The 13,100-nt window shown below is 31.6% G+C and overlaps 1 protein-coding gene across 1 annotated transcript in view; it reads left to right on the top strand.

Moving 5' to 3' along the window:
• Nucleotides 1-13,077, top strand: part of LOC106677538 (xaa-Pro aminopeptidase 1) — a 66,467-nt gene extending 53,390 nt beyond the window's left edge. Inside the window, exons 3-13 of the mRNA XM_014415552.2 lie at nucleotides 2,412-2,582; nucleotides 2,655-2,877; nucleotides 3,940-4,201; nucleotides 4,895-5,015; nucleotides 5,574-5,720; nucleotides 6,484-6,697; nucleotides 7,680-7,913; nucleotides 8,442-8,510; nucleotides 8,601-8,674; nucleotides 9,202-9,297; nucleotides 10,505-13,077. Coding sequence (XP_014271038.1) covers nucleotides 2,412-2,582; nucleotides 2,655-2,877; nucleotides 3,940-4,201; nucleotides 4,895-5,015; nucleotides 5,574-5,720; nucleotides 6,484-6,697; nucleotides 7,680-7,913; nucleotides 8,442-8,510; nucleotides 8,601-8,674; nucleotides 9,202-9,297; nucleotides 10,505-10,738 — 1,845 coding nt within the window. The 3' untranslated portion in view covers nucleotides 10,739-13,077. The remainder of the gene's footprint in view (nucleotides 1-2,411; nucleotides 2,583-2,654; nucleotides 2,878-3,939; nucleotides 4,202-4,894; nucleotides 5,016-5,573; nucleotides 5,721-6,483; nucleotides 6,698-7,679; nucleotides 7,914-8,441; nucleotides 8,511-8,600; nucleotides 8,675-9,201; nucleotides 9,298-10,504) is intronic.
• The last annotated feature ends 23 nt before the right edge of the window (nucleotides 13,078-13,100 follow it).

Raw genomic sequence — 13,100 nt, 5'->3', positions numbered from 1 at the left:
CGAGGTAGTCTAGAGGAGAAGGTAGAAACAAGAGGATGGAAGCAAGGGAAGGAAGGAGATGCTCGTGGGGACCTGCATCGTGCCTTTACATAGTTTCTTGAGTGCTATTTTGTAAGGTTTACCCCATGGGTCTGCATCCACCTCATCACAGATTTCTCTCCAGCACCATTGTTGCTTTCTTTAATGGCTTGTCTGAGGTTCTTTCTAGCTCTCTTGAACTCTTCTTGAAACACATGAAACTCCGGCCGACGTCTTGCTCGCTGGTAACGTCTTCTTGCTTGGTTGCAACACCGGCGAAGATCGTTAATAGTATCCGTCCACCAGTATACTGCGGAATGATGTTTGCCAGGCCTTGAACGGGTCATAGCTGCATCACAAGCCCCAAATATAAAATAGGTTAGTGTACGCGCCTTTTCCTCGGCTGACCCTTTCAATTCACACTCGTCCTCTAGCATTAAAGTGAACGTAACGTCATCGAAAGTCTTCGTGTTCCAGCCGTTGGTTTTCCATCGACAACTCTTCTTGTAGGCGAATGCAGTGTCATCAATATAGCCTGGTGATCACTGTTTGAATAAAATCCACAAACTTCCCAAGTTGCGATCCGATCCATGCGTCCACTGACAAACGTCAAATCGATGATAGATGATCTTCCTGCTCTTGTGAACATCTGGTTTGTTCCGGTTTTCATAAGGAACATATAACTTATTTGTGTGAAAGCTTCAAGAAGAACTTCACCACGTCGATTTGTAAACCTACTTCCCCATTCAGGACCCCATGAGTTGAAATCACCCGCTATGATAGCTGGCTTATGGCAACTAGCCTCTAAGACAATGCTATCCAACATTTTGCAGTTTTCTATTGTGATGCTGGGATAGGCGTAGCAGCTAAAGATATGCACATCGTTGATCTTTGCCCATACAAAGCCGGAGTGCAATGTAGTATTCATTTCCTGAATTGCTTGGGAAACACAGGCCCACGGCTTTACCACTGACATCGGATATGTATGTATGTGTATGTGTAGTGGGCAGAGGTCTGCTCCCCCCTTGGCGAAATTCTGCCTACGCCCATGGAGGAAGGCAATGTTATTTTGGGCGTTATTATCTCGCAGTCGACATTGCAATGTGTTTTATTACTTCAGACTCTCCACAAAGGCACAGTACATTTATCGAGAAATAGTTGGATAGCATAGTATGTATGGTGTTAAGAAATTAAAATGAGGTTGTGCGGTTGTCTCAAACCAATTATAAACGGAATACCAGAAAAAAGTTTCATATTTAGTGTGTTTTTTATTGAAAAATGTGAATAATAGCTAAAAAAAATAAATACAACAGAAAAATGAAAGATACAGTGGAAAACAAAGCTATAACTTATTTGAAAAATGATAGCTACTTACGGCTTCATAGTTGCAGGGTAGATCTAGTCTGCTTGGGTTCAGAAAGATGAAAATTAAGGTTGTTGATATATAGGATAAATATAAAATAGACTATATAAGAAACCTTGAAGGGCGTAAATCTACAGAGGTGAAATGAAGTATTAAATTTAAAGAAATGATTGACAATGCACAGCACAATAATTTATTAGACAGAAAGGTCATGTAATACAAGTTAGCCCCTGAAGAGAACCATACATAAGTAGCTACATAACCTGGCGCAAGCGGGTGGTGTAAGGGTGACAAACATAGATTTTTTTTCTTATTGTGATTTATTACCTTTCTGTAACAAAACTCAACAGTATCTTTTAGTAATAGTTCTTTCTTCCTAAACTTCATAATAAAAACTATAATATGCTATATTTGTTCCTTTCGGGAATAAATTATATAAGAGTATTTAATGCTCAGCTCCCCCTCCCAAATCTAACTTTGATCTCTCATGAATTAGTTTTTGATCAAGTTTTATTAATATTCTTTGACATAATTTATTCACCCAACAAAACGGGGACATATTAGTTTGGGATATAAGCAATTTTCGTTGAATTTAATTAAATTTGATTCTTTGGATATAACTTAAAGTAATGCATATATGGATAAATTTGAAGCAGTTGGAACCTGGAACCTAATTTCCTATAAAAATTATTGTTTCATTCTAGATGGGGTCATAGTATCCTCCAAACGTCCAAATATAATTTATGAATGATCTGTTTACAAAGAAGGGGGGAAGTTAACTTAATATAACCGAGGTAAAAATATGGAACTAATTAAAGTATAGAATGTGATAATTGTTTATGAGATATGGAGAGACTCTGAGTGGATGATTTTCATTAATAACTGTCTATGAGATATGCAGAGCCTCTGAAGGGGTGTTTTTCATTGATGATGCCTCTTTGGCAATGCCTAGATTGGCTAGTTTTTAAATGCTTCTTGAGAGACTGAAGGAATTGTTTTTATTGGTATAATTTTTATTATTCTGCCATAGAATGAATTTGTAGCAGACAAAGACCGGAGGCTGGAATACATATCTGGATTTACTGGAGCTATCGGAAGTGCTGTTATAACAATGGACAAGGCAGCAATCTGGACCATTGACCTCTATCTCAGCCAAGCCAATGAGGAAATACCTTGTGATTGGTTGTTGATGAATCAGTCTGTAAGTTAAGGAATGATAAAATTGTTTCTTGTTCTTTCAAAGTTGTATTTTTCAAAACTAATCAGAGATCAGGTTCCAGTGGCAGAATGGTTGGCTGACGAGGTTCAGGCTGGTCATCGGGTTGGAGCTGACCCTAAATTGATATCAAACAGCCAATGGGAGATATTGGCTAAGCAGCTCTATGATGTTTCGCTTTATTTTATAGCCGTAAAGAATAATCTTGTTGATATCAATTGGAGTCCGAAACCTAACCATACCCATCATGAGGCAACCATACATCCTATTGAATATGCAGGTATCATTGTCCACAGAATACAGTAGTGTTATATTATGCATATCATAATTGTATGTTGTTATAGATAAATTTTGAGATACAGGATATTTCTAAAAGAATGAATCGATTTCATTAAGTATATTTGCACTACAGACAGTAATAAAAAACTGCAACCAATTCGCATATATTTGACCGAAGCATTTCCCTCTCCTACTATTGTTCAATATGACCAATACCCACAGCACACTCTACATCAAAGTAATGGGAGAATTTGTCCCAAGTTGTAGGATATTATGATCCACTTGTGAATTGATCACACTTGTTTACTGCTCTTTAAAAACTCATCCAGTGTTGTAAGTAGTTGTGGAAAATGAACATTATTCTTGGCATATCCCTACAGGAAGGATCCAAAACGGGTGAGGTCTGAAGACCATGGCTAAGAGAGCGAAGACACGGAAGTTCTGGAAGTGATCCTCTATTTGAAAGTTGAAAGTACTCTCTTTGTAATGGCATCCTTCTATTTCTAGATAGATAGTGTAATCCTCATTTAAAATTATTTTACGTTGTCCACATGGAAGCTGAACACCGATAGCCCTTCCACCAGCAACAGCTCAAAGTTCTCCATTTTTCACAGTGAAGCTGAAAGTGGAAAAGTGCACCTTCCACTTCTGAAGGTCCTGACCTGATCTAGGCTAGATCTTGAAGGCTGCTGTCTTGAACACTGAACAGCCTGAGCAAAAATGCTGGTGTGCTACATCGCAACATATTTTCACTTTTCACCGCACAAATTTCCTGCTGTCTTCACACTTGTTCTTTTTTCTAATAGTACCTTAAAAGACCATGAGTAGCATTATTTTTTTTTATGAAATTTATAAAAGCTAGATGCAGTTGGATTATAAATATAAATAAAGGATTGGTCAATGATATATGCCTTTTACATCTGTTGCAAATAAAGATTAAAATAAAAACTTTAATGTCAGCATTGAATTAATGTGTAACTTTTATAACTATTTAGTCATATTTGAAAACACTTCCTTACATTTTTTAATTTATTAAACTAATGATTTAAAAAACTGCTTTAAGGTGTGCACTGGTATCAAAAAGTGACAATGGTGAGAGATGCAATGAAAATTGAAGGATGTGATTCGCTAGTGGTGACTGCTTTGGATGAAATCGCATGGCTACTGAATATTAGAGCTAAAGACATTCCATATTATCCTGTTCTCAGTTCTTACATTATTTTGACAAAAGATCAAATTTATCTTTTCGCACACACCCGTAAGATAGGCACAGTTGTTAAGGATCATCTTCGAATAGAAGGATGCTTTGCATCTAATTGTGTAAGGTATTTAAATTTAAGTAGCACTTTTATTAACAAAATATAATTTTCCTAATATTGTAGAGATAAATGTTTAATTCAACTATAGATTTAATTAGTTAAGCAGCTGTAAAATCATGACTGTGTATGACTTACTGATTTTTAGATACATTAAAAATAATTTCCAAACTGATTTTTAACAATAATTGAAAATTATAATGATCATAGTTTAAGTAATTTTGTTTCTAAAAGCATATCCTGAGAGGGTGGTAAAAGTCAGAATTTCAAAATATTCTACAGTGCCCAAACCACTTTTCCTAGTTTGGCCATTAGGCAATTTACACAATAGTTTGATCTTTCTCCCTAGATGTGGTGTAGTGTAAATCAATCGTTTTTGAGACAAACCAAAAAAGGTGGCCTTATCTTCCCTACTACACATTGGGCACTAACCAAAATACTACTTTTTTAATTCTTGTTTTTTAAGTATTGGACATAACTATAATTTAGACTACAACATCTAAATCCACTAGTATTATTCAGAATTTTTCGTCTTTGATCCTATTGAATTTTTATATCCATACTTGGTATCTGGTCTCTTTTTGCACCTAGCCGTGAGGCTTGTTAAGTTATTTTATTCTAAATTATATCACATATTATTATTTAAGAATGAAATATTTTTACTTTGAATTGTAATTATTTTCATTTTAATGCTATACAAAGACTTCGACCGTACGAGTTAATATTGGATGATTTAGCGACAATGACACAGAAATGGAAGACAGCTTGCCTTCCAGGGGAACACCTACTAACGCCAGGTGTCAGCAGGGCAATATTTTTTACAGTAAGTAACATTAATATTACTGTATATTATTACGTAGATTAATTACTGTAATATATGAATAACTGCATACATACAAATGTGAAATGCCTTTTTCTTGACTAATTTCTTGATTTATTAAAATTCAACTCACGTAAGCAATAAGGAACACTGATCTTCATTTTTGTGAAATTATATATTACTAGCTTTATCAGTGTTTGTTTATAGAATTTTCATTTTGGAACATAAACACAAGCATAGCCTTCATCTACACTATTAAATATAGATGAAGCTTTGAAATTTTTTTCCAAAATGAAAAAAGCATGAATAAAGCATATAAAATTCAAATAAAAAAAATATTAAAATAAATAAGTTTCTAATTCCATATATGGATTCAATGGATTATTCTTATATCAGTTGTTTATTTTTAATTATTAATTATTCTCCTAGTAGTTTTTCAATGTGTGTTTTGATTGTATTGACTACAATTCTTCTGGTTAATTATTTATATTATAGTAATTATGTTTATGATATTTAAAAAAGAGCTTTTACTATTGCATATTTATACTAAAACTATTGCAGGTTCCACCTGACAAACGTAAGACTCTAGTTTCTCCAATAGCGAGATTAAAAGCTGAAAAAAATGAAATTGAGCGTAAGGGAATGCATACTGCTCACTTAAAAGATGCTGTAGCTTTCTGCGAGGCAATGTCCTACATCGAAAAGATGGTGAGTTATATTCCTCACACCTTTACCAACTCAAGATTTAAACAGTATAAATGTTTTATTTTTGATATATATTTGTTTTTATTACTATACTAAAATGTCAAAATTTAGTTTTGCATGATTAACATTCAAAAATGATAAAAGCTTAAGTACATTAAGTAAGTAAATTTTATTACTTTTTTTTTTTTTGTGAAGAATGTATTTTCTATAAAAAAGTGTCCTCAGTAAGCATTGACATCGAGAAGTGTTCTAATTGTTAATTTATTTGGGCTTATCCAGGAGGTCTCTGAGAATTAGTTTTATTTATAAAATATACAACAATTTGGTTTTCACAGAGTTACATAATTTTGTGTAGTAGTTTGTAGTTGTAAGTAGTAATTAATGATAATATATTATTATAAATGATCTTGGTCAAATTTTAATGGATTGATGAGCACCTCCAGAGAGCACTGATGTGCTGAGTGTGTTCTTATTAGCTGCAATGAGCCGAAGAAGACCCATAGAAAGATAGATTTTGGTAGAATCCCCGTAGAACATAAATTCTCTCTAACATAAATGTTTATCTTGTGTTGATGATTCCATATGTTTCTCAAGCGATATTTTCTCTAGCTGGGAGATAACCAATGTAATAATATAAAATAAATTGTTTTTAATCAATGCAGATTTTTGTGTCAATAAGTTAAGAGATGATTGAATGCTTTTTTTTTTTTGTAATGAGAAAGCATGATTGAAAATGAAATCATGGGAAATTTTGTTGATAATTTAGATCAATAAAGGAGAAGAATTGGATGAAATAGAAATAGCAGATCTTTTGGACGAATCCAGAAGAGCCCAATTGAATAATGAAGGAATCAGTTTCAAAACAATTGTGGCCTTTGGAAAAAATGGGGCTTTTCCTCATTACGAACCCAAAAACACTACTGTCCTCATGGTCGATAAAACAAATCTACTACTTATCGACTCTGGAGCTCAATATTTAGGTAACTATTTTATAATAAAGTGTTTTGCCAAAATCATTAAATACTTAAAATTATTTTAGATTATAATATACAAGTATTTTTATTTCCTAGGTTAAATCCTGAATAAGCATTTTAAAATATAAAATGACAAAAAAAATAACTTTGATTATTTTATTTTTTTATTGTTAATTAATATTTATTAGTTTATTATTATTATTTATTTCTCACCCTACCCCTCCTGTTAGGCAATACAAGTGTTCAAAATGGAGGAAAGTAATGCATACTTGCGTTAAAATCCACTGCTACAGTGAAAACAATTTACATTATTTTTCCATCAGCTGTCCATGCAGAGAGCAGATAGCATGAGCAAGATAGCATTGTAAATGAAAAGGTTAGGGTATGAAAATGACTCGTTGAGTCCTTTCTGTTTACTGAATGAATCTTTCTAATTTGACTGTGGACAAGATTCCATTGGTGTACACCTGCCCTCCGCTATTGAAAAGAAGGATGTAATGACCTTCACCAGATGTTTTTCTAGAATAACCTTATAAATAAAAATGTATCAGCAACAGAAACTAAGTACAATACTGCGGATACCGAGCTGCAGCTGTTGGATCATTCATTTATCATTTTTGTTAGTTCCCTAAAGTTGACATGTTTTTTTAGCACTGGTGCAATGAGGAGAAAGCTCTAGTTTTTTAAGATTCCTCCTCCTGTCTGAGGATAGGAGAGTATGTAACAGATAACAAAGTGTAATTTCTTATTTCTAAGATAATGTTTAATTATAATTTATTTCTTTATTTTATTTTTTATTTTTAATCTGTACGTAAAATAACATTCAAACAAATCATTTATTTACTAATAAATAATAAAAATATGTTTTCCTATTTATTTTACTGTCATATTATGTTAATACATAGAATGATATCTTTTATTCATATAATTAATTATACAATCCTTTATCATCTGAGACATAATTCAGGAATCATTTATTTATGTGTAGAAGGCACTACAGACGTTTCAAGAACTTTTCATTTCGGTCATCCTACAGCAGAACAGAAAGAAATGTATACTCGTGTACTGATGGGCCACATAAATCTGGCTTCTTTAATTTTTCCCACCTCTGTGACCCTCAGTGAAATCGATATATTAGCAAGAGCTCCGCTTTGGTCTGTTGGTCAGGATTACAACCACGGAACTGGGCACGGTATTGGAACATTCCTTTCTGTCCATGAAGGTAATATCAATATGCTAAAGACTTATTAGGTTATTTTCAAAAAACTCATCTTCAAAAATATAAAAATAAAAAATTCTGAATCTCCTTACATTACCTCTTAGCTAAAACCATTACCAAGTAAAACTTGGACACAAAATATAATAATAAAATTTTAACATCACACTTACAACTTAAGAACTGTCACACTTATTAGAGTCTTGCAAGTCATCAAAATTTCTCCATTTTCTGTTTTTATTTTGAAATTATATTTGGCCAAAACAAAGATTGATTTTTTTTGGACTGGAGATATGGAATCATCAGATTTAGCCAGCCAATAAGAGGTATTTGAACTCATCAGATTAACAAAACAATAAATAATAATTATTTATACTTAATCATTTCACACTATTAGCTTGTAAAACATAAATTTCATGTAACATATTTTATTTTTATGCTGCTCAGTATTTCTAAAGATAATAACTTTGACTTTGAAAATACCAGAATAGTATAACCACTGTTATATTTTTACAAATTTTATTAATTTTTTAGGCCCGATACTTGTTTCTAGACATCCTACGTTACAAGAAGTCTATAGAGAGGGATATTTCTTTTCAGATGGTAAGAAAATGAGATTATTTTACAAGTTGTTTCTAGTGATAGTATAAAAATGACTTAGGAATAAGTGTATATAATTTTTGTATCTTTCAGAACCTGGCTACTATAAAGAGGACCATTATGGCATTCGATTGGAAAACATATTGGAAGTGATTTCTGTCAATAAGGTGGTACAAGTGGCTAATATATACCATTTTCAGTTGCTCGATTATTAGAATCTTCACATGTTATCAAAACCCACTGACTGATATCTTCATCAAATCGTCTTTAATAAGCTATACTGACAATGTTTTCAAGAAGTTTCATTCCATAACAAAAAATCTAGGGATTAGTGCTGTTTTCTAACTCTAATAGATATAGATAGAGCCTAGGGTTTTGTTCTAAAAATTATCTATATAGTTTATAAATCATAAGTTAACTTAACTACTTAAATAACTCAATGCTTAACTAGAACACATGCTTAGAAGAAAAAATTTCATTGGTTCCTTATTTGCCTGCCAATTTGATTAATTTATGCATTGGTTTGAACTTTACTATTACAAAATAATATAATATTATGCTTATACTGACCATTCTGGAAATTTACATTACAATATAATAGAAATAGTTTTTATTTCATTTCAATTAATAAGCTTTAATTAATTTATTATACAGATACTTATATAAATTATTTTTAGTTATCTTTTTATTGCAGACTGATACTGTTGAAAAGTACTTTACTTTTAAACCAGTAACTCTAATTCCATTTGAACCAAAGTTGATCAACCTCAAAATGCTGAGTCCTGGACAGGTACACTTTCTTATTTATTTTAGATCATATTATATATTTTACATTACATTATATAAGTGAGACTGAGCTGATTATATTTATTTTATACAATGTATTCTGGATTTCTAAATATACCTGCCTAGCACAATGCTAAGCCTGTAGTAATGAAGTGTATTTGACCTAGTCGTTGGTATAAATGCATTCTTTCTCCCTTTATATACATTGTAATCCTGTCCCATTGATGACCTTATAACTTCTAATGCTTCAGTAGTTCACCTTATTCAAATTCAGTTTCATAATATTTCTGAGCTCTCTAAAATGGGGTACATATTTCAACTATAGTCTGTTTGTTTTAGAAACATCAGCTACAACAAATAATAACTAATGACAGACAGTTTAAAAAGTTATTGTTGATTTTTAAAGTAGCCAATAGTTTGAATAATAACAAGAAGGAAGTGATGTTAACCACTAGTAGGGATTTCAATAGGAGTGGCTAGTGAGGGGTTAAAAGTGTAGGAGATCGTAAGTGGTGGATTAGAAAGAGGTTAAAAGTGGGTATTTGCAAGAGAGAGCTAGAATTAGGGAGAGCTGGAAGGGTTATTGAATAGTAGTGAGTAGTAAGAAAGTAGAAAGTAAGAGATTGGAAATGGTAGGTGGTGGGGCATCAAGAAGAGGGCAGACATAAAAGAGGATTGGAAGTGGGTGGTGTTGGCAAATAGTGGGTTGAAGAATAATGCAAAGCTTTGAAATTAGAAGTAAGGTGTAAATAAGGCGATGATGGAGGATTTGAAGTACAGGGTTGAAAGGAGGTTGCTAAGATGGCAAGACGTCTGAGGATCAGAAGTATAGGGTCGAAAGAAGGGTGCTAACATGGCAAGAAGTTAGATAATCAGAAGGAAATAGAAACTGTAAAAACTCAAATCTAAAGTGAGGGGAAGGTTTCATCTAACTTGGTTTGATTTCCTTTAGCACTTTTGTGACAGACATTCAACTATGGCAAAGAATAGCTAATGATGGTTAGTTAAAAATGTAATAGTTTATTTATCAAGTGAAAAACAGATAAAAGGGTTTTAAGGTGATGAGGAGAGAACCCAATACCCCAATAGCTTTTAGTATTATTAGTTAACTTTTTGCTCTCAATTCTCTTTCAGATTTATCAAGATATGTTTATCTAACTTTTTAATATTTTTAACTGAGGACACATTCTTAATTTATTTTGCTATTTTAGGTAAAATGGCTGAATGACTACTATATAAAAATAAGCAACGAAGTTGGAACTGAGCTAAAACGACAAGGTCGTATGGAAGCTTTCCATTGGATGATATCTAAGGTTAAAATGATCCCTGAAAGAGCTTATGCTTATGGATCAGCATCGACCATCCACAACAAACTTCTCAGCATATTTTTAATATTATTTGCTTCTTTACTTTTATTATTGCAATGTACATTCTTATCTGACTAGACCCAATTTTATTTTTTTAATGGTTGTAGACTTTCACAATATAAGACAATATTGACTAGTCAAAAATAAAATCCCAAAATTTTAAACTAAATGAGATTAAAATGAAGTAATTTTAATTAATTAATGATTGCATAAATATCAATTCAAAGTGTATTATTTCAAATTATTGCCACCTTGATTATGTGCTCATGTGATATAATCAACATGATGGATAAAACAAACATCTTTTTACATTGACGATTTTACGAATAAAAATGATGGTTTATGGAGAATGCTTTTGGAATTTGGCTTTGGAGAATTCATTAGGAATCAACTTAAGGTCCATTAAAACTGACTACAGGTGGTCCTTATAATTCAAACATCAAGTTTCATTCCTTGGAAAACTGACTTAAGTCTTGCTCAACAGAAATGTGTATGCAAGCATAGAGCCATATTTCATAGCATTAGTTTTTTCTATAAAGTGAGGTACATAATGTGGACTCAATTTCATTATAATTACTTATCATTATAGATATTTTTTTAATGACTTTCTTTGATGAAAAGGTTCTTTTTTTAGAAAAAGCTTTAAATATTCTTTGACCTAAAATGGTTCCTGGTTTAAGTTAACATAATTCTGATTCCACTTGAAATGGGAACCCCTTAAATTTTCTTCTTATTTAAAACTGTTTATATTTTCTAAGCATTAAAATTCGTTCAGATACTTTAGATTTATTGATCTTGAAACGGAAGGAGGTTACCTCATAAGGCAATATTTATAATTGTTATAGATTTTATAAAATGGATGATGATGTTTAATCATGCTAAAGAATGTGATAGATGATTATGTTAGGTTATATAGATTTTAATGTGTTAGTTGTTAGTCATATTTATTTGTTACCATTTGTGATTATTTATTTAGCATTGGTTCTTATTTCAGCTTTTTACATTGTTTCGTGTTCTGTAACTGAAATAGTACACTTCAATCCATCGGGGCACTAAAATGACTCAATATATCTGGCAGATTATGTATTCCTATTTTTACATAACTATATTATCTTCGACAAAATATTGCTCACAAAATAAAATTAATCATAAATCAAACTGAAGTGATTAATAGTTAAGTTTCTGCTGTATATTCAAAAATGTTAAATCTCTAAATTTCTATAAATGTTGCGTATGCCTTCCCTCTCTCAATGTAAAAATAAATAAAAGATGATGAATAAGACTGAAGGAGACTTGGAAGCTACAAAGAATTATGAATTTGTCTAGTACAGCTCCATATATTTGTTTGTTTATTCAGAAATTAAGGCGAAAAAAACTACTGGTCAACACCAATATTTTATTTATGTATACATTTAGTGTTCAATTATATAAATGAAAATATATATATATAAAATACATAATATATAAATAATCAAATGCATAATATATAGAAAATGCATACACACACACACACACACACACACACACATATATATATATACACACATACATACATACACTCATATGTATACATTACATATTTAAGGTTTCCCCATTTCTCAAGGCCTCTGATATATTTGAAGGTATACCCAGTTCATTTATTCTTCTAGTGTAAAAAAGATACTCTTCCAAGATATGATTTATTGTCATTTTTTTATTACATTTCTTGCATCTGGGTGGATCCTCCTTTATAATTAAGTGAAGGTATGTGAGCCTTGTGAGCCCTAGTCTTAGGGGTGTCAATACAACCTCCTCTCTGCGGTTGCCATGACTGGAGCTGCTCCATGCTTTGACATTTTTCTTAATCGCCTTCAATTTATTTGGATGGCTGTTGTCCCGCAGTGTAATAAGGCCCCCTCAGCTCTATATTATGGCCCCACAACTTTATGACTTATTGTGCCTGGCATTTCATTAATGAGCTGTTTTGCCACTTGCAAATATGTCGGATTGGAAATAAAAAAGGAAGTAAAGATATATTAGTGCCTTTAGAATATTATTCATTATAATATTTGGGAAATTCATACTTTTTTGTTATATACTTTAAATATAACTTTTAATAGGTATGTGAAATAAAAAAAATGGTAGACATTTTGCACTTTTAAAAATAAGCACTTTTAAATAGTTAAAAGAGTGACAATTTAAAAAAAAAAAAAAACTATAGTTACTGATACATTTTTACAATGCCTATTCGTAGGTGGAATTTTGTGCATTACAATTAGAGATATTAAATAGTTTTTAATCAAATAGTTCTTTTTTAAAATTTAAAAAAGAAATATTACTTGTACAGAAATAAATCTTTAAAAATGTGAAAAAATAAAATAAAAACCTCTTGTAGGGAAATAATTTTTTTTTTATCTGGTGAAATAATATAGTAGGTTTCTTTAAAAACAATTATAATCAT

Source organism: Halyomorpha halys, unplaced genomic scaffold (genome assembly GCF_000696795.3).
Source record: "Halyomorpha halys isolate HHAL.00 unplaced genomic scaffold, Hhal_1.1 Scaffold102.1, whole genome shotgun sequence".
Taxonomy (NCBI): domain Eukaryota; kingdom Metazoa; phylum Arthropoda; class Insecta; order Hemiptera; family Pentatomidae; genus Halyomorpha; species Halyomorpha halys.
Note: the sequence above shows the minus strand (reverse complement) of the source record. Positions and strands in the feature narration are given on the sequence as shown.